Source organism: Haliaeetus leucocephalus, unplaced genomic scaffold (assembly GCF_000737465.1).
Source record: "Haliaeetus leucocephalus isolate CR32 unplaced genomic scaffold, Haliaeetus_leucocephalus-4.0 Scaffold328, whole genome shotgun sequence".
In the NCBI taxonomy this organism is placed as follows: Eukaryota; Metazoa; Chordata; class Aves; order Accipitriformes; family Accipitridae; genus Haliaeetus; species Haliaeetus leucocephalus.
The window spans coordinates 3,904,742-3,926,564 of NW_010972764.1; the positions used below are offsets into that span (position 1 = coordinate 3,904,742).

General features: G+C 42.7%; 1 protein-coding gene across 4 annotated transcripts in view; it reads left to right on the forward strand.

The window, feature by feature from the left end:
- FAM105A (family with sequence similarity 105, member A) overlaps positions 1 to 20,083 on the forward strand; it is a 23,813-nt gene extending 3,730 nt beyond the window's left edge. For 2 of the 4 annotated variants that reach the window (XM_010571450.1, XM_010571453.1), the window contains exons 2-8: positions 11,460 to 11,619; positions 11,728 to 11,759; positions 11,859 to 11,950; positions 13,122 to 13,271; positions 14,032 to 14,160; positions 16,463 to 16,735; positions 17,921 to 20,081. In XM_010571450.1, the coding sequence (XP_010569752.1) occupies positions 11,460 to 11,619; positions 11,728 to 11,759; positions 11,859 to 11,950; positions 13,122 to 13,271; positions 14,032 to 14,160; positions 16,463 to 16,735; positions 17,921 to 18,100 (1,016 nt within the window). In that variant the 3' untranslated portion in view covers positions 18,101 to 20,081. Of the gene's footprint in view, positions 1 to 450; positions 542 to 11,459; positions 11,620 to 11,727; positions 11,760 to 11,858; positions 11,951 to 13,121; positions 13,272 to 14,031; positions 14,161 to 16,462; positions 16,736 to 17,920 lie in introns of those variants that run through there. The other 2 variants (XM_010571451.1, XM_010571452.1) reach the window with 2 other exon arrangements.
- The last annotated feature ends 1,740 nt before the right edge of the window (positions 20,084 to 21,823 follow it).

Consider the following 21,823-nt stretch of genomic DNA (forward strand, 5'->3'; position numbering starts at 1 on the left):
CCCCCCCGGGATCGTCGTGGGTTTAAAACAACAGCCCCGTGGTGTTCTTACATCAGGTGTGCGTTTTGGGGGGGTTGGTGCTTGGTTTGGGGGATTTTTGGTTTGGGGTTCGGGTTTGTTTTGGTTTGGGGGGTTGTTTTGCTTTGGTTTTTGGACATGCACCCCTGCTGATCTGCTTGCCAAGTGCTCGTAGCTCTCAGTATTATCCATTTCTTGAGCCACTGTCAAGCGGTCTTTTCGATTGAGGATACCACGTCCTACCGGCTTGCTTTTCTCCCGTGTGTTTTAGGATACCTTCCCGCTTTGATGGTTACCGGTCCAGCGCACATTTTGCACTGCTTTTCGTATTAAGCAACTGCTTTGCTTTTTGGAGGAGCTGTACAAATTGTATTCAGCTTATACTTTCGGTTTCTGCAGTGGAGAAAGAACCAGATTTCTGTGGTATTTAAGCTAGTGTGGTGTGAACAATATGTGCAGGTACAGTTATTCCTAACTCCATCCTTTGGCCGTCTCCAGTTTCTGCAAGTGATGAAACAAAAAGGTAAAGTGTGTGAAACAGGAAGAAACGACCCATTTTGGTTTTAAGGCTCAGAAAACGTCTTTGTAGCTACTGAAGTTTGCTCCCTTAAGAATTTTATTATTTCTTTACTGCTGGACAAATAATTTAATTAGAAATTGAAGGGGACACCATACAGTAAGAGGAAGAGCTACAATTTTGCGTATCTGTACAAAATACTACCAGGTGAAGGGTGCTAGAATTGATTTTCAGGGGCAAAAGCAGCATAAAAACGCTGGTCAGGATATTAAATGCAGGTGTTTTTATGGATAAGTGTCTGCATTTGGATTTGAAATTCTGAAAAAATTAATTAATTTTTGTAGTTCTTAGGTTTTTTGCCATTGGGATATAACTTTTTTTTCATTTTGTTTAACTTCTTGGATCAGGTTGCCTGAGTAGATGGTGTGGACTTCTTGTTCAGCATCAGGACTTTCTGTCCACCTTGTTTCTTAGATACAGCTTCCAGGTTAAATCCTTACATCCTACCTAGCAAGGATATAACAACAAACATTAAAGGGTTTTTTGGTAACGTCTGCAGTTTTTCTTGAGCTTAATGTCTGAAAATGATTGACCTTGCATGATTACCCAGGCAAGCGAGTTTGAGATTTCAGAAATACCTCTGCGTTGTACCTCCTGACCCCGCGCAGCTGAACCGTGGGAGTCACGGTGCCAAACTGTACTAGGGGAGATGAGTATGGGTATAATTTAGTTGTTTTGAAAACAGAAGGGAATGACAGGTACTCAGGAGTCAAAAGGCTGTATAATGATGCTGCTTCCATTACGCTTGCATAACTAAATTGTGGGTGTGATTAGAATTGCATAAAGCATACCTTAAGGAGCTTCTTAATTTTCTCTTGTTTTAGGCTGTGAAATTACTTTTAAAAAAATTACCATTGGGCCACATTAGTCCTATTCTAATGACATTTTTATTCAGGCATTCTGACTTCTAAAGGAGTTATAGTACTCTTTAAAGCCAAACGCTAATCTGAGTTGCTGTCTGACATCTAACCCTAAATTGCTTCAAGATCAGTTTTCTGCTTTGAGTGAATTTGGGAAGGCACGCCAGACACACGGCATCCTTTCTGCTCTCCTGGGTTGATAGAGCTGGCGTGGTGCTGGGGAACTTTGCCCATGTGCTCTGTTGCTGGGATTCCCGGCATGGCAAACACCAGTTCCTCTGTGCACGGTCGCAGCTCCAGGGATCAGACAAGACAATGTCGTGCCTTCCAGAAGGACAGAGAAATGGCTCGCTATTAACTAAAACGTGAGCGTTTCATGATAGAAAACTGTCAGGCCTCAGTGCTTCACAGCAAAGTAAAAGTGGTCAATGACAGTTTTGAGAGCGGAGTTTGTAGCTAGGGATCTTGTAACAGTTCTGAGGTGCTCGAGAGAGTTTAGTTTGTATATTACAAAATTTGTTTTGATGGAAAGTTTGGTTTTTTCCCTGTGAACGGTGTAACTCATGGTTGGGCTACCTGTTGCCTGATCATATAAAATCACGTCAAAGTTTTGCCCCAGTATAAGCGAGGAAAAAAAGGAGATAAGGGTGTTACTGTCCACTTCTTGAGAAGGCTCCAGTGAAGGCGAGCATGTTGTAAAATACTCCAAAACTGCTGCAGGCTACTTCATGAATTTTCTGAGAAATTTTTAAGTCAGCGGCTTTTAGTTTCTTTTCAGCCTTATCCTGTCTTTGTAGCTTCTTCCCATTTTCTCACAGCTGGGGAGTGATACTGTACATTTTTGGCATCCTCAGGATCCAGACCCCAGTGCTTGGGATTTCTCTGTAGCCTGTGTGGAGGTGCTGGAAGCTCCTGACAGAGAGAGGAGCTGTGTCTTTAGCTCCTGTCCCCATGTCACCGGTGGGGACAGATGCCACTGACACCATGTACCCGTGCAGAGGGATGTGGCTAGGAAGGCAACTTGTGCTGCCCAAACATTTCTTTCAACAACCATTTATTTCTCTGAGGAGAAGGCTGTGGACTGAGCAGAAGAGTTGTGTTGGTCTTATTTGAACCACAACGCCTTAAGGTGGAGGGCTAAAAATACAGGATGATGCAGTATACACCCAGACTCTAGTCCTGTTGCTAGCTCTGCATGTGGTCTTGGGCAAGAGCCTGCCTCAGATTCCTTGTCTGTAATACGTTGCCAAGATTTTCCAGATTTTTTGAGTGCTTAGCATTTATGTTTCCAGGGTGGGGTGGTCACGCTGGGTGAATGGTGCTATGAAAGTGGGAAATGTGTATGTACCTTAGTATCAGACTAGTGCCATGGTACAATGCGGTGCATGTGGAGCTTTGTCATCAAGTCTCCCCCAGCATCTCTGCAGTGACGAAGCATCGTGGCAAGGTGCTTGGCACTGCCAGCAGGTCAGCTGCCACCAGGGAAACGCTGACAAGTTTTTCATTGCTGAGTTTGTGCAAAATCACTCTTTCTGCAAACTTAAATACTTGTTTCAGGCCTGTCTGTGTGATGAAGAGATGTCCCACCGGTTTCCCCCCATTTTGCTCTGAGCGCAGCTCCGCACCGCACATGTGCCTGACGCCTTTGTCTGGGAGCGACCTGCGGATGTGTTCGCTGTCCTTCAGTTCTGGTCTCATTTTGTGTTGCTTCCTGCGCACGAATTTCAGCTGTGACAAGCTTGCCAAAGGCTGTGGTCTTAAAAAGAGGGGATTTCATATCATTGTAGATCTTTAAAAATGACACTGCTGGGTTCCAAGGTCAGAAACTGTCCAGTACTCTGTATTTCATTTTCTTAGTTTACAAGTGAAAGTAAGTTCTGCCTCTGCCAAGTGCCAGCCCCTCAAGAAGAGCTCGACATGCAGGGTGACAGCATGTTTTACAGGGCTGCATAATTTGTACTTCACGTAGACCTTGCCACGTAACTGTCCAGTTTTTAGGCAGTTCGTGCAAATGCAGAGGTGTCAGGGAACTGTGGTCTCTTGGTCCCTGAGACCGATGTCCGGAGCGCTTCGCTTGAAGCTTCTCTTGGCACCCAAATGTCTGTAACAATATCAAACGTGCATTAGCCATCATGATAATGTGGTTTTACAAGCAGAGGACTTCCACACAGAATATTCTGGGCTCTTGAATCATATTTTTGTGAAATGTTTGTACTAGCTATGACTTTGGTATTACAGTGAGTGATAGTAACTGAAATTTAAGTTATCTTGATGCAGTCAGTTTTACCTTTCAACTTGCCTTTTTCCTTAAGAGTCTAGGCAAGAAGTGCCTGGTAATGCACTGTCAAAAAAAGGCAGAGGACTCCTGTGTGCGTGAGCTAATTAAAAAATGCTAGTTTGAAACTGTTGCCCTTTAAAAGGCAAAGGGAGAGCAGGGTTTAAACACCCCGGCTGCTTCCATACTAATAGGATTAGCTCTGCAGAATAAAGCTGAAGGTTTGACTTTCATCAGGCTAGATGTTGAGAGGCAGGGGGAAAAAGATGCCATTTGCATTTAGAGTGATGGCTTTGATATTTTGCTTTCTGCTGCCTTTCCTTTCTGCTTCTAATCTGTCTTGGAGAGAGACAGGTGAAACTCCCAAGCAAACAAGTAATACAGCTGGAAGAACCTCTGCCCATACCTAGTGGGAAAGCACAGGCTTTGTGATCTGATGCACCACTAGGAGACGTGAATTATTTGTGATTCTTAATCATAAATTATATGTGATTATTAATCCATATGACAAATACACAACTCCACACAGAGTCTGGGATGCTTTCAGAGAGGGCTGTTCTCTGAAGGCAGACGTAAAATCCATGTCGTGAGGGTACGGCAGGCAGACCCTGTACGGAGATGGGAATGACGGGCTACGTGGATGCAGCCTGGTCAAAGGGGGCTGGCTGTTAGAGCAGGGTCTTCACCTGACGGCAGAGGTATGCACCGCCTGTAAGAATTAACAGCTGTGACTGACACTGCTTAGACAGTAAACAAGCCTAGATGAGTTGGGTTTTTTTTGTTTGTCATGGGTTCCTTGATGCTGCTGTTTTCCTGGCTAACATAGAATTGTTTAGATTGGAAGAGACCTTTAAGATCAAGTCCAACCGTCAACTCATCACCACCATGCCCACTGAACCACATCCTGAAGTACCATGTCTACGTGTTTTTTGAACACCTCCAGGGATGGTGACACCACCACTTCCCTGGGCAGCCTGTTCCAATACCCAACAACCCTTTCAGTGAAGAAATTTTTCCCAATAGCCAAGCTAAACCTCCTGTGGTGCAACTTGAGGCCATTTCCTCTCGTCCTATCACTAGTTACTTGATAAAAGAGACCAGCACCCACCCTGCTACAACCTCCTTTCAGGTAGGTGTAGAGAGCGATAAGGTCTCCCCTCAGCCTCCTTTTCTCCAGATTAAACAACCCCAGTTCCCTGAGCCGCTCCTCCTAAGACTTGTGCTCTAGGCCCCTCACCAGCTTCGTTGCCCTTCTCTGGACACGCTCCAGCACCTCAATATCTGTCCCTTGGGATAACTGTTTATCAACAGGTAGGAACTTAAAATTCCTTGGGCTGTCCTGTGGTGCGTGCCTACCAAGTTGACTGGCACATCTTGCTGCTTTCTTCTCCAGGCTGCAGCACTACAGCAGAGGACGCCTCGAGATGTCAAACCGCTCTTTCAGAATGAGCCTGCTGGTGACCGGCGAGGGGCTGGGGAGTCCCCCAGGGCCATCTGAGGGGTGTTTTGTCCTAGGAGCGCTGCCAGTGGAGTCCGACAAGCAGCTTGTTCTCCTCTGTGCCGCTTGCATTGAGATCTTTCCTGTGCAGGTTTCCGTTGACGTTCCCTCTTCCTCGATCGATGCAGGTGCCTTTCACCCCTCTGCCTGCACACCTGGGGGGCTCCTCCGCTTTGCCGCTTGCTTCCCAACTCCAGTGCCAACACCGTGGCTGCCGCTGCGGGTTGTGCTGGAGTTGCAGAGCCCACCGGTTCCTTCCCCACACTGCTGGGGGGGTCAGGCATGTGTCCACGGGCAAGGGGTGGCCATCGCTGCAGCCTGCCGGACCTCTGCCTGGAGAAAGCTGGAGGGATGCTGCCTGTGGTACCAACCAGCCTCGTTAACACCTAATGACTGCCCGTCCTTGGAGGGCTGGGCTGTAGGTACAAGTCTTCCGCTGTCTAGCAAAGACGATTTAAGAAAAAGAGGAGGAAAAGAATTCTTACTGCTAAGTAAGACTTCAACTGTTTTTTCCCATAACCAAAGCTTCAGTTATCTAGAAACATCAACACAAAAACCCACGGTATTTATACCACTTAGCCTGTGGGCTAAATTTGAGTTTAAGAAGATGTTCAGGAGGAAAATATTTCCTTTACTCTGTCAGTTTGGATTCAGCACAGAAAAAAAAAAATATAAAAGGCATTTTGAGAGTTGTGTTTGCAAATAGATAAACCAGAAACAAACTTGAGTGGCATTAGGGATGACTCAACATGCAACTCAGCAGCAGACGTAATAAGAATCCTTAGGGTGGTCTTCCTTCAAAGAATAGATTTAGTGCATTTACGTAAGCTCTGTTTGAAGTGTACAGGCATTAAATAGCAGTTCTGAATGAGGACAGGGTTTTTTTTCCACATTAAAAAAAATAAAAATCATCACAGTAGCAGAAATTTCAGAGGCTCCTTCTTTAAAAGGAGGTTATTTTATTTTTTCTTTTTTTTTTTTACTCAGGAATAAGAGCTTTAAAGAGATACTTGGTTTTTATGGCATGAAATGCTTTTCAGGTATCGCTTTGGACTGTAAATTCTCTGAAGGCTTCCCTCATGTTTTTTCTTACATAAATGGAAGAGTAGCTGAGCCTTATTCATCTGAAGGTCCTGGATGAAGCACACTGTGCCTTAAAAGGAAGCTGAATTATACAGGAGATCAAGAACTGAACTTTCCTTTTGTTCGTGTAGGCATTTGGAGAGAAGGAAATGGTATGTGCAGGCTAGGGCATGCGTTAATATCTTGATTATATAGACAAAATCGGTTTTGTAAAGGTAACTCTAGTAGGGTGTATTTTGGATAATCACACAGTAGGTAAGAACGCATTATGCTTGTTGCTACAGAGTAGGAATAAGTAAGTGTCACAACTGGATAGATACCTTAGCAGCAGCAGTTCAGGTCCTGTCGACGGTCAGGGAGTCCAGAGAAGGCTGCCAGCCTTTCTACTCTTATTTTTCCTGAAAGATCTTTGCAGAAGGAGGACAAGGGCTGAGAGAATACTTGGGACTCCTGCGCAGGACAGCTGTGTAAATAAAGCCTTTCTTTCAAGTGATGGGCCTCAGTGACACCAAAACTATTCCATCTTCTAGGTAATTGCATGATTCTAGTTACGATTTGGGGTTGGGATTCTGTTTTGTTATTTTTTGGAGAAGTTGAGATGTGATCAGCAGACATGGTTGAACTTTTGGTAGGTCACTGATGATTACCATCTTTGCCTGTAAATGATTCTCTTCCTCTTCTTATAGCAAGTAAAGATCCTCATCTCTAGTTGTTATGTTAGAACAGGTGAAGAAGGTTTGCTTAACAAGTTGACATTGTTTTGCTCTCTAAAGGAAGGGTTTTGTAATGAAATAGTTGTTGAATTAAGCAGTGCATCCTACATACCTTGGTATGTGTTTGATCTGTTTTCAGTAGTTTTTCATTTTTTTGGTGTGGCACTGATAATAAACTGGGAGATCAAAGTCTTTGTAGTCACTTGGCACTACTTAGAGAGGCATGTTTCTCTTTTCTCAGCTGTTACAGGGTATAATCTATTGTAGGTATTGAATTTGTATAATTAATAGCTTTTTGTCTGTGTCTCCTGCTTGGTTCAGTCAGTTGAGGTGCACATTTGTGCATCTGTGCATCACACTGATGCCTGCCCTATAAGTTTGTTGGTATTCCCTTAAAAGAGGGACTTGGCTTATTTTATAACATACCTCGGTACTGATACTACATCGCCTGGAAAAAAAGTGGCATGCGACAGTGAAGAGAGCTCTGTAGGCACACACTGAATGCACCAGACTTGGACCTCCACGGCAAGCCTTGCATCTCTTAGTTGAGGGGTCTCTCTTCCTAGCTCTGGATCCAAGAGCGGAGGGAGAAGGAGGGGTACGGGTGGGCAGCAGAAGGGTTGGAACAGAGGGATCCCAAATTCTGTCTCTCTCTTTGAAGGAGGGGATACCTGCTTTTTGGGAATTAGGAACATAGTGTTGTGTAATGGGAGTATGAAACTTGGCCAGTCTATGGTAACAAGTACTATGCCCTGCTTTCAGTACCAAAAAGACTGTGAAGAGGAATGTCCTGAAAAGAAGTCACATGGTCAGCTTTTAATTTTGGAAGACACTCTGTTATCTTCCTGATGGCCTTGTTACATGGAGGGAGGAAGAAAGTAAAAGGGTGAATGTGCCATCAGACACCCTGGAATATTGGATCGTACGTCAGCACTGCGTACAGTGCTGCTGCCTGCTAGTTCCGAAGCTGATCTCTTGTGTTTTGCTGTTCATCAGTTAGGCATTTTTAAGGTGGCAGCCTCCAAAAAAGTTGTGAAGGAGTCAAATGTGGAACTAATCCTTTAGAGACTCTTCTTGACTTTCTTGTGAAAGAAGCAGATATTGCAGATGTCTCTTACTCATCTTTTTTCTGGCCTTTTTTTGTTTTGTTTTTTTTCTTCTGCGTGTCTCTCCTGCTGACTTTATCGGTAGGTAGAAGCTTATGGTTTGCACTAGCAGGAAGTTGATGTGGCATGAAAAGAAAACTCGGTGTACTACTTGCATCGTAAGATAAACACTGCTATCAGCTCCTACTTCAGCACAGTTCAACCTCTGTTCATCCAGATTTCTGCTAGGAGCTGTGTTAGAAGTCCCAGGGCTCCATTCCCCTGCGTGGGAGAAGAGTCAGGCCTCCCTGTCCTCGCGGTGATGGTCATGGTCAGCCTTCAAAAAGATGTGAGCCCCACAGCTGGTCACAGCACTGACCGGTTGTCACTGTCTCCTGAGGAACAGGATAAATGGTGTCTGTATCCCAGGGAATGGATTGGGTTTAAAAAGCCGTGGGTTTATTTTACTCCCCCCACCAGTGTGTTATAGATTTAATTCCTCTTTGGTTTCTGAAGAATTTTGGAGGGGGTGGGGAGGGGGTGGAAAGATCTATTTTAAACTGTCCTCTTCTTTAATTCACATCTCGTTCGTGATGTATTTTTACCAGCAGCACTTTGCGATTCAGCTGCCACTTCTAAATGTCATTTTCTTGAGTAAAAAAATGTAATTATGTTTCGAAGTGTCACATAAGCGATGAAAGTAGTAACTGAATCACAAAGTGCTGTTTGAACAGCAGCTTTCCTGTGACAGGAGGGAAAGTTCATCAAGTCCAGGGTATGCTGTAATACGAGTGTAGCAAAAATACTGAAAATCACTTGTTTACAGGTTTTCCCATCTCCCGTTAGGCTTTTTATTAGGGAAATACCTCCTTATAAATCCCCCATATTAAATAAAAATGGATGAACAATATTTGGCTATCTCATGTTCTCTGACATCGATTTCTGGTTTTGATTGAAATCAGTAAGCTGCTGCTTCCCAGCACTCCCTGAAGAACACTTCCTCATGCACCTGTTAACCATAGGCCTTGAACGGCGGTTTGTTGGACTCCAGTAGGTTTTTTTCAGGATTAATACCATCAAAATCTTTTTCAAAAGTTTCTTGATTCAGCTTAAGAGCTGATGCAGACCTCTTATCTTTTTGCCTGTAAAAGGGGTAAAGGAAGAAATTTTGCATTCACATGTATTTCTGGTACTCCATAAAGCAAAGTATGTCATTTTAACAGATGGACCAGCTCTCACTTTTCGTAGTCCCAGTTTGTTCAAAATCAAAAGAGGGACCACACAGTCATTTTAAGTGATGAAGTGAAAGCCTGCTGCATCTCCCTTTTGATACCGTATGTTTAAATTGCTGTTAACAAATTTCATTTGAATCATCATTGGTTTTTGTACAACAGTGTAACAATGCAAATCCAAAATACTCACTGATCCATGGGCTGAACAACATTTGTAAGCCTTCGGGTTCCATTCTAGTTAGCAGAAGGTTCAGTTATTTACAGTCTACTGGTTTTTTTTCAATGCTGATGCCTTTATCCTAAAGAAGAGAGAGAAAAAATTGGTGTGACTTGATACTGCCAGGAGTCTCATCTGTTACTAATTCTCAGTTGTTGTTCTCCGGGTAGCAATTTGGGTGCTTGTTGAGAACGTGCCTGTTGGTGTTCATCAGCAGTAAGCGTGTGTGTGTGCTGTAAGTGGGGCTGTCTCGGTGTTTCCACGAGCTATGCCATTTTCAAACCTTACAGCTGATGTTTTGCTGTCTGTTACTTGGCTATCAGTAATAAATGTTTCCTGCAGCTCCAGATTTTTGGTCTTTTTGGTTGTGCGTGAATGCGTGCCTCGCTTTTTCCTACTCGGCGTGCGCAGGCGTAACCCCCGGTCGTGCCAGGTACGCACACGTTAGTGCAGCCTGTGAGCAGAATCTGACAGAAGACCTGCCGTCGTCTTGTATGTTCACAGCATATGGGTTTTGTGTGAACAGGAACTAGCACCCCAAAAGCTTCTCTGATTACATTTTTAGAGTTTATTAACACCTTTTCATTTGCAGCTCTTAATCTGCCTTTTGTTCGTGGGAGAGACGAGGTCTGGGTCTTGCCTCTGGACAACTTGCATGTGACATCCTGTAATAAAACTTCTTCAAACAACAGAATATTGGAAAAGGCCAAATATGAGCAGCACTCTGTATATATGCAACAGTGCTTGTAAAAATGTATGCGTAGCTGTTTATCTCGTTGCCAGGGTTGGGATTCATACCTAACTCTTCGACTGGAGAGTTGTCCACAGTGCATGGGCTTAACTTCCTTGGAAAACTTAAGCCCCTCTTAAATTTCCTGTTAAAGCCAGGAGGGGCAAAAGTTTAGTTGACATAAAACTATGCTGAATGAGTAATTCCCTTTGTGGACTCTCTGGAGAAAGATCTTTTTGGCCTTCTCTGGGAGTGTGTTTATAAAAAGTTGAGTTCTCTTAAAGTTTTGTACTAAATCAATAAATAAGTTAATAATAGAGCAGCTGTTGATCATAAACTCTGGGAATTTCCTATACTCAAATTTAAGCCAGAGGATAAATTTCTCACTTAGGGAGCAGATACTGCCTTTGTCAGCTATTCTGTCTCTAGGCCCTCTCTCAATGCTAGGTTTTATCAAGAGACACCCAAAACCTTCCCTAACCCTGTCTGTAATACCAAGAGAGCGACAGAAACGTGTCCTGGTTTATGTCTGTGAAGAACAGTGAGAGCACACCCCCTTTGTGATGATCTCCTGAGTTTTCTACCAAATCCCCGGGGAGGAGTTTTCTCTGGAGTTTTAAATTGACCATAAACTTACCCAAATTGAGGCAGGAACATTCCTTTAATTCCCCGGGCAGTTGTATGATGCTTAGTCAGCTAATATTGCCTTATATGGCCTGTTTGTAGACTACAACTCCCAGGAACCCCTTGATCCTTAAAACCTTGACTTGGTGACTAAGTAGTGATGGTGTGGGTCTTGGGCTCAGCACATCCTGAAGAAAAAAAAAAAAAAAAATTACTTTTTTTGTTACTGAACAGCTGCTTTGCTATCAGTCTTCCTGTGACTCTATTGTAACTATATACCTACCCTTCACTGTGTGGAGGAAAGCCTAGAAATGTGCACCACGTGCACCCAAAACACTAGAAACTTGAAAAACTTAAGTATATATAAAGTATGTATATATATGAAGTATATAAAAATATACTCACCTTCTACATTTCATGTTTTGTGTTTCCTTTGGAGTGGTATTGTACTTGAGTGATTTCTCTTTTTGTAAGAAAACTAATAGAAACAAGTATTGCAAAACAGTGACAAGATTCTTTTCCTCTCTCTTTTTTATCCCCATTTTAGGAAGGCATGAGGTGCAGTCCTGGACAACAGCCACCAAGCAATCCTTGTGTCTCCTGTGGCAAAAAGTGAAAGTGCAGCTAATGCTAAGCATGTCTTTCCTCATTGCTGTTTTTTGGTATTGCAGAAGGCTATACAGCTTTTTAGCACAGCTACTGAAACGGTAGGTTTTTATGATGTAGACTTTAATCTGCCACCCCATTGCTTATTTCAGTAAATACTGACCTTTGACAACTCCTCTTTGACGCCTGTTTTATCATTTGAATTTCAGGTGGAGCAACTACCTTCAAAGAAAACTCACAAGTAAACTTTTTGTTGTCATTCTGTATTCCTTAATCCCCACCACCACTTCAGATGTAGAACAGCAGAAGGTAATGAATCTGTGAATTAATCTCACTTTAGGGAATCTCAGTGTGCTGACAGAAGTTGATCTACTTGGTTACAGTGCGAGAGAATGGAAAGGAGAGACAAAGCAGGCCAAACACATGAGGGAGGTAAGAGTTAAATTTTAATCTCTGCCTGAGGACAGGGGAGAAGAAGTACCTGGGAAAGGAATAGCGTTCCTGGTGCTGCAGCTACGGGACCCTGCTGATGGCTAAAGGAAAACCAAAGGGACAGCATGAACATCGGTCTAAATAAAGACTAGCGTAGAGCAGGTCAAAATGTAGGTAAAGTTTTAGCCTTGCATCTTCTCCGAATTCCCCCCTGTAGCACCAATGACATGCAGCAGGCTGTTGGCACCTGTATCTTGGTGGCCATTAATGGAGGCAGAGTGGCCAGGGGCATGGCAGGACCAGCAGTGCCCTCAAAGGGCCCCGACCAGCGCTTGAAGTTGGAGCAGCACTACGGTATCCTAACTGGTGGCAGGGTTGGGCTTCCAGGAGGCTTACTGTCACAGCCAATGCAAAGAATGCGTAGGGGAGACTTGTGCAGCTGAGAAGCGGTGTTGGGATGGGCTGAGTAAGCAACCGAGATGAAAGAGGACCAGGAATTGAGACCATCTCCCTGGCCGCTTCAGGAAGCAAACTGTAAGACTGATGCAGCAGCCTGTGGAACTGTAGACTCCTCTTTCTAATTCTCTGCCAGTTTATTGCTCTGAATTGTCTCAGCAAGGGCTCAGATGAGAGCCAGAGGTAATGCAGAGGAAATACAGGGAGTGTGTAGCTGGAAGAAGGGCCATCCACTTTGGCAGAGAGCTGCCAGACCTGCTCAGCCTCAGGTCACCATTGCATGATGGATTCAGGTCAGTTTGTAAGGAGATGTTTTTGCCAAAAGGAGTTTTCTCCAGACGCCTGTTCCTGCCCTTTTGCTGCTCCCTCCCACACATCATCACAAGCTGTGAAGTAGTCAAAGTTAAAGAAGTCTTCGCTGACCTGCGCTGATTTGGTTGACCATGTGAATGTTTATGCTAGCAACAGTGCAGAGACTGGAGCAAGTCACTGGGTTTGGAGAGAGTGCAGAATCACTCTTGAGGGGCAGTGCCAGTTTAAGGTGTTTACAAAACCCATGGTGTTGGAACATTTTTGTGTATATAAAACTTAAAAATAGACTCTCTCATTCCCCTAGCTCCCTCTTACGAGTAGTTTGGAATTGGACTGCAATCAACGTGGGTTTTGTCCAAGATTTAAAATTTTTATTGCTAAATTGGTTTTGGTCTTTTTCTAGGCGTATGAAGAATTGTTTTGGAGCTGTCATGTCAAATACGTGCGACAAGTCAGGAGGGACAACTATTGTGTACTAAGAGCGGTGCTTTTTCAGATATTCAGCCAAGGCATTCCTTTTCCATCATGGATGAAGGAGAGAGATATATTGAAGGTAAAATTCATTTCCTAAATGAACATAATTCAGGTAACCTTGCACTGCCAGAGGAAGCTTTGTTCAATGTGAAAACTGACATGTCTGCTACAGAAGTAGAGGAGAATCATTATCAGAATTTAAAGTTTTTCAAACTCTTTGAACTACACTTTATTGGGAAAAGTCTCCCTGTTCTAAACATACCAATGTGATCATGAGTCTAAATGATAAAAAAAAAAGTGGATGGGTAAACATTACTGCTGCCCTGCTAGATGTCACTCCCTTAACACAAAAGGATATTTCAATCCTTCTCATCCACGTCCGTGCAAAGTCCAGTGGCTCAGTTGGGAGCTGCTGCGCGTGTTGCTGGAGCAGCAGGAATCCTGCCCTGGGCTCCAGGAGCTCCAGCAGGAGACAGCGGCAAGGAGGTGGGGAGCTATGGCTGTAAGGTGTCTGTAATCCTAAATACCTCACTGAATTCGGACGTATCCAGCTTTTCCAGAGTGTGGGTTACATATTTTGCTGAGAGCGTATTTTCTTCTTTTTTGGCTGGCCCTGTTTTAAAAGTTTCTTAAGGACTTGGCCAACAAATGGAGCCTCCTTCTTAATATTTGAGTTGTTCTGAGGCCCTTTTTTTTTTTGTGTGTGTTCTTTGAACTGTACAACCGGAGGATAGAACCACATCATAAATTAAAATGTGTGTAGACAAGTTTATATAACTTCATATTCTACTTCTTGTTATGGGTATGATTAGCTTTTTTTTTTTTTTCCCTCCTCCCAGCTCCCTGAAAAGCTTTTGTATTCTCAAGGTTGCAACTGGATTCAGCAATACAGTTTTGGGCCAGAAAGATACACAGGTCCCAATGCCTTTGGTAAATTGCGCAAATGTATGGAAACATTAAAGACAAACGTGAGTATTTAGGAAATGGTTGGGAGGAATAAAAGCACTGAGAAATGGGTTGAGACAGAGCTAGGGAACTGTTCCTGGTTCCATATTTCTATGGCAGTCAGCCTCCCTTCCAGGTTCAGAGAGCTGAGCTGCTGGGAAGGCCATCACCTCTCCTGCAAGGAAATCCAGCTTTTGGGGATCCACTAGGCTAAGTACTGGGGGTCCCCCTGCAAGTTAGGGAGGCCACCCTCCCCACAGCTGTTACTGTGTGGCTAATTGCCCTTGCCATCAAGTGGCTCCTTCAGTATCTCATCATTTCAATGAAAAATAACAACATGCTGTAAGAGATCCTCCTGGATTCCCTCCCCAAATGGGAGGGAACAAAGGAACAGTGCATTTTCTTCTCAAACCATTGTTTTTCCTTTGCTTCTCACCTCCATGAAATGTTTTAATTATCCAGTTCTACTGTAATTTCTCTCTATAAGCTGAAGCACTTGATTACAAGGACCTGTCAGCCTCACTGCCCCCTCTGCTCAGCGTAGCCAGATTGCCTGCATTCTCAACCAGGAGTATAACTCTTATTTACATATTTAAAACTTGAGGAGTTTTAGTAGCCCCAAAGCCTTCTGAAACAGAGATAAAAAAATGGGCCTAAGACCTTGCACCTTCCTTGGGCTCCTCTGGGGTTTCTGCAGTTGTGTGAGCTCTGGGTTGTACCCGTTTGCTTTGCCCCAGGCTGTCCCGAGCTCACCAGCACCCTCTCCTCCCCATCTTCCTCCTGCCTTTGTATGCTTTCCTGGGTCACAGCCGTCAAGTGGATACTGGTATTTGCTGGAGTCCAGGGTTTTGGGCCAATTAGGCTGAAATGCTTCTCTGAAGGCTTCTGTTATCCAGTATATCAGACCTTAAACTGTCATTTTTAATTCTACAGTACACCATGGTTCTGGGTTGTCTTACCACAGCTACAGCAGCTTATTTTACTGGTACACATTTAAGCTTGTTCCTTTTATGTGGCCCTGTCTATATGAGCCACAACTCTGTAGTTTTAAATGCTATTATCAGTGATAGTAGTTGTTACTTAAAGAAAATCAACAAACCACAGACTTATTTAGCTCTAGAAACGAAGCATTAGTAATAAAAAGAGGGAATAAAATAGAGATCCGGTCCTTGTCCCTTGCCTGCACCCTTGCTGTGCCACAGTGACAACTGCCTGCCTTCCTGAGACATGCCTGCTGGTTCTTGTGTGCCGTTACCATGTTGTGCTGGTCGCTCTTCACACTTGCCAATGTTGGGTTGTTCGGCTCTTATTTTTAACCTGTTGTGGTTCTCTTAAATTGACGTTAGTCCCTGAGCACGAAGCCTTTAAACTGAATGTTTGTACAGAAAAAAGTTTCAAGTCAGCATGGTGAACAAATCCATACAATTAACAAATTGTTGCAGAGCAGCTGTATGATGCATTATGCTGTTATTGGGCATGAGGTCTAGCTCCCAACTTCATTTTATTTTTATAGAGATGCTCTTTGGCCAGTGAGATGGATTTTTGCCTGTTTTCACTAACAAAGTTCTCTGCTGCCTTTCCCAGCTCCATTGTCAGAGTGAGAAATTCCTACCCTATTCGTGTCCCATGCATGTCTTTGTCTTGTCCCTTCTCGTGCAGCCAACTTACTTTGACCTCATCAAGCAGAACACGCTAAAGACCTACAAATGTGTACAGTCCATAATACCATTCTGGCTTGTCCAGTTTGGATAGGTTCTTTTTAATTGGCATGCTTCTGAATTGGGCTCAGCATCTAAAGAATTCAAGCTAGGACAACTTTAATGTAAAGGGTACCGTAGAGGAAAATCACTGAATTTTGGAAGCTGTAAGTTAAAAACGTGTCAGGAGTCATCATTTAATCTAACCTTTGCTTATGGTTTAGTGTGTATGTCTGATGCACCCACCCAGATTTCCTGTAACTTTCTGAGGTCCTTTTGGTGGTTACGCTCCTTTCAGACTCTTTACTGACAGCAATACCTGGATTGTCTACAGTGGCGGTGGGTGGCTTTTGTACGGAGGAATTACATTTGCTTTCTCATAGACTATCAGTAGCATCCAGATGCTTGGAGCTGTATGTAGCAAATAGGTTCAGCTGGATGAATGAGAACTGAAATGTGTAAGGCTTCAGATTTCACTGCGGATCCAAAAGAGCCACCTGCTTATTTGCACCACTGTTTGGCCACAGTAATGGTATAGTACAGACTGGCAATTGTTCCTGTTTTGGAATCTTTTGTATTAAATAGAATTCTTAACAATTTGATTAATATCCTTCTCTGTGCTTTCCAGTGGGCTGAAATAAGTGCTACTAAAGATCAAGAAGAAAGAGGAAACATGTGTAATGCACTCTTTTCTGATGAGAGCAAGGAGCACAAACTATATGAGGCTATAAAATTCATCATGCTCTATGAAGTTGTCGAAGCCTATGAGCAGATAAAGAACAGGGAGGAACCCATACACAACCTTTTTAGCCTTCTCCTTGCTCGTGATTCTTCGTCTGACCCTTTGAGTTTCATGATGAATCATCTGAACTCCATAGGTGACTCTATTTGCCTAGACCAGGTAATGATATAAATGAAAAATCACAAAACGTATTCCATCTCTGACGTGATTAGTTGAATGTATCATACATCATCTGTGATAGCTCGCCCATGTTTTTTCTTTGGGATGGGGGGAAGTGGACTGAGGATAGTCATTTATCTTCCAGGAAAAAATCCTGTAGTAGAGTAAAATGAGGCGGACAGTTTTCCTGCTGGGCCAGAAATAAATGCTGCAAGCTATCAGTAAGCCATAGTTTAGAACAATGATACCTTTGATATGTAAAATAATATTAGATTATGCAGATTTGACCTGTTGTTTTGCTTTTCCTCTCTGTTCCACCATGCCAAACCCTCTGTCATCACTATTTTTTTCCCCTCTCTTTGGTTCCCATTAGATCTAATGACTGTCAAGAGTAGGTAATAAGAACTCTTATTAACTGTTTGCCTTTATATGTTCAGATTTTTTTTTTTTTTTCAGTTTTATATTTAGTGGGGAGTTAAGTACGGACAGCTAAGCTCCACACTGCTACTCTGCAAACAGTTTCATTTTCCAGTGGGTGACATTTTTTTTTATAATCAATTTCAGTTATCAAGTCAACTGTTATATGTTGCAGTCACCTTAGAAGCAGTTTGATTATAACTAGACAAATTCTGCTCTGTCTGGCTAAGCCCAAGGATATGAGTTTTTTTCCAAAGCATTTTTCCAGATTAAGCAATCCTTTGCAAGAAATGTCAATGAAGATGCCAGTTCTCAAGTTTCATATACATGAAGGACAAGGAAATTTTTTACTTTTACTATTACATTTCCTTCATGTAGCAAGTGGTCACAAGGTGGCAGGCTTCCCATTTTTCAAGGTGTATCAATCTTTTAAAAATAGTCCCTTCTTGCTCCCCACTGAAGCTGTGTGAGCTGGCTTTGGGAGCAGGTTCTGCATTGTGACGGGTGGAAGAGGGATGTTTCCACAGTGCCAGGCATTAACCAGAATATCCTCTACATGCAAAAGAGCAGCGGAAGGAGTGTTGGAACATTGAGAATACCCTCAAACTTTTAATTTTCTTACTCCGGTTACAAAATGGCCCCTTTTATTCCTTGTCTACTGTTCTGAAGCTAGGTGACTTGCCTTGGATGGCTAGATGACTTGGATTACCTTCAGTTTAGTTTTCCAAGTCTAGAAATAAATGTCTCACAGACTTCTTTCATCTTTAGGTTGAACTGTTTCTTCTTGGATACTTACTTGAAGTAAAGATAAAAGTTTACAGACTGCATAGGTTTAATACTGAGGAATTTCAAGTAAACTATCCAGATGAATACCGAAGGGAATGGAATGAGATTTCTCTCCTGACCGAGGATGACCGCTACTATCACATCCCCCTTTTCAGAACGTGAAGGACCAGTGACTTTTTTTCCTTTGTATAATATAGTGAGTGACCAGTTCCAGTGAATTAGGTTTCCAATCGGCAGCAGTAAGATTTTGAGAATGCTCGTTAATGATTACAAAATGATTTATGGATTTATTGTGTAAACATTTTGCTTTCCCACTGCAGCTCAGTTCACCATCAGTCAGCCATAAAAAACATAAAATATGTTGCTATACTGTTTGGGGGGAAAAAATGTCATATTTGAGGGTTGTCAGACAAAAAAGATTGGACTGCATGACAAAGGCGGCAAAGGTAATGCTGGGTTTTCCATTGCTAGCGTAAGGGTTTACTATGACAGCTCTGGATGCGTTAAACAAAAGTTCTGAAAGCAATTACTGCGTTTCCCTCATCTGTCTCTAGCTAGGGAGGATGAATCACAGAGGAAGCAACTCCCGGCGTCCTGCAGTTTATACTCCAGGCCATTAAGCTTGCATTGACTTGGGGCTACCTGGGATGGGAGGATGTAAACTGGGGTCTCTGCGTAGCTGCTTCACATCCCATTTGGCTTCTCCCGTTCCTGGACCGCCTCCTTCCAGGGACGGGCAGAGCAAGCAGCTGCAGGCTGCGCTTGCTTCAGACACGTGAAATTAAGCTGTCTGCACTCGGTGCTGATACCTGAAGGTGAAGAAGCGTTACACGGGGGGGCGAAAAAACCCGCAACGCATGCAAGAATACTGTGCCAGATGAACGGAAGATCTACTTTATAACTGAGGAAAGTACATAAGCTTTCTCAAAGCTAAGAAGGGCAGTATTAATTAACAAGTAACATGCAGTAGAGTTAGACCCGGTAGCTGCCTGTGGTTTTGTCAACTTGCAAATCCTTTAAGGGCTGATTTCAACATTACCTGCCAAGATTTCCTTTGCACTTCATCTGAGAAAGCTGTGCACAGAATACATTCACAAACACTGCATTTTCAGAAAGTATTAGTTTTCTATGCATTGTGTGAGTTCAGCAGTGTGTATACATGTTTTATCCTCTTGAGTATATATTAATCTCCTTGCATAAGATGGCTATCTTCAGTTTAGACTTCAATGTTTGAAGAATTCTGTCTGGGACAAGTAAATGAGATTTACCTTATTACGTGGAACACTTTGCCTAGTTCTGTTTTCTAAAACAATCAATCGTGTTTTGATCATTTCAAAAATAAGGGACCTTAATTTGAAGAAATATTAAAATGATATAGCGGATCTAGCAAAATACTTGTGAAAAGCTTACACTGCCATAGGCGTCCAGTTGTATTGAAGAAAGTGGGGTTTATTAAGAAACAAAGTCTCTCCGTTCCTTATCCTAGAGATATGGGGACGGGCAGGTTTGCTTTTTAATTCCTGCAGGAGAAAATACAAGCCAGTAACAAAAACGTGAACAGGGCCTGCAGGAGCTAAAGCAGTTGCATGAGGGAACTAAATGGTAATGCTTGGAGTGCACGGAGAGCGCTCCGTTCCTTTGTGTAAAGGAAAGCAATTTTATCCCTTACAGTCCTTTTATTTGTATATATATGTATATATGTATTTATAAACACAAATACCTGAATTCTGTATTGTAACTGTTTTGTTTCCTGAAAAGTTTTTCTGAGTTCAGTTTTGTTCAATAATTTGTAGCTTTTAATTAAGAAGGCTTGATACCTATAATAATTTCATCTCATCAAAACCTGCATATCAAATACTTTATTTATTAAAGAAGCTTTTTTTTCACTGAATGAAATAATTTGCCTGCTTTAGATTTGGTTCTGCTCTGCATGGGGAAATGTTATAATGCCGGAGAGTAGGGTATCGCTGTCTATTTTGTGTCAGCAGTAACATTTACAGTTATCAATAAACTTGTCTATATTTTATTCTTGGTTTGGTACAAGCAGACATACCAAAAAAAAGGATGTATTTTTATAGTGGGCTTTTTAACATTTTGCCTATTATTTATGAAGTGGAATACAAAAGCATTACAGCTGACAGTGTTAAATTGTCAAAATGTACGGTTTTGTAATCTTGAGCATATTAATAGCAGGGATTAATAAAGATCTAACACAGAGAGCGGAATTTATCTCACCAGTTTGGATGTTTGCATCTGAACTAGGTCACCTTGGGCTCTCTGCCTTGTCAGTGGAAGGCAACGGCATGCAGTCCGTCAGAGCAGCGGGTCTCTACAAGGGTCTGGCTCTCCTCCCCAACTGTGGTGGGAGCTGGCAGCAATCAGCATAAATCTCTCTGCTCTAGATGTTTGAAGTTAGGTGAGATTGATTTTTGTCCCAGGAATCCAGAAAGGACATGTTGAAACAAGTCTGCTGGCACATCGGATGTCAGAGTGCTAGCCGAATCACGAAAAGGGATGGGAAGAAAGAGGACCTTCAGGTGAGGATAATCGCAAGTCTTGGTGGAGAAAAATGCAGAGTGAGCTCTATGCAGGATCTTAAGAAACACTGAAACAGGTTTGGGGCAGCACTGAGTTTTAATCAGGGTCTCTGATAATATTTTACATATGTATAAAGCAAAAAATACGTGTTTTTTTACATATAAAGAAATATTTTTATATACATAGAGATGTGTGTATATATATAAAAGAAAAATACATCGAAAAGATCATCCTGTATAAAGTGAGTCTGGAATTAACTGGTACTCTGGAAGGGACAGGTGCTGCAGCATCTTTTCCAGTCGGTGGCACAGACAAGCTTGCTGTACAAACCCAGAAGCATGCAGTCATTACCAGTTTTTTTTTTAAAATGCAGTGTTTAGTAGGCAGCTAAAGTTTCAAGTCAGGATGTGTTTATTATTTATTGCTGCTAGTTATGCAAGAAAAAGAAACATACTGAAACCTCAGCAGTGGGTTTGGATTTTTCCCCCAAGCTTGAAAATGTGTGTGAAGAATGTAACAGAGCAGCTGAAGAAATTTGTATCTTTTATTATAATGGAGAAAAACAACATTGTTTTTCAATGTCATCTTTTTTAAAAATTGAATCTCAAAAGATGTATGAATCACAATCCATATTTCATATTAACCCCGAAGAAAAATACTGGCAATCTTGATTCTTCAGCTCTAATACTGAAATTGCTTCTTGTCTAGATTGTGGCTACTAAGTTGAAGCAAATTAAGAATCGCCCAGTGTGGTTGGTTGTTGCCGGTAAGTCTGCCTGCTTAGTCCCAGGGTATTGAGTGTAATGTCTAGGAAATAGTTTTCAAATGCAGTTTGTAAATTGCCTAAAGCACAGATTTAAGGAATATGTATGATTTCAAATTAGTTCAGTTGCTCGGAAAAATAAAGATATGTCCATTCCCTTCAAAGCACACAAAAGACCTACATAGGTTTTTCTGCCAGTAGTTGGATTTCCCTGTCCCTCTATACTTCAGCAGTGTTACAGCAGTCCCACCCGAGACCCTGTTATGTTAGTGCCATTACAGCACTCATGTTTTTATGAGTCTTTGTTTTTCTGAAAAGCTCCTGATTCTGAAGAAAAGGTAAAGCTGGGGTTTTGGTGCCACAGAAACCCTGGTCTTTCCCCTCTCGGCTTGTGAGGGTTTCGGGGTGCCCAAAGGCCCCCCTTGCAGGAGAGAAACTTTTCATTTTGGGCCTGGTTTCATGAGAGGGCAGGATTCGGGTCTTTGAGGATCCCTTGAAACCACAGCTGGGCTGGAGGGGTGCTGCTGCCTCGCTGAGCGGCATTCGTTCCTGCTGACGGCATCCTTCACGGTGTTGGTGCAACC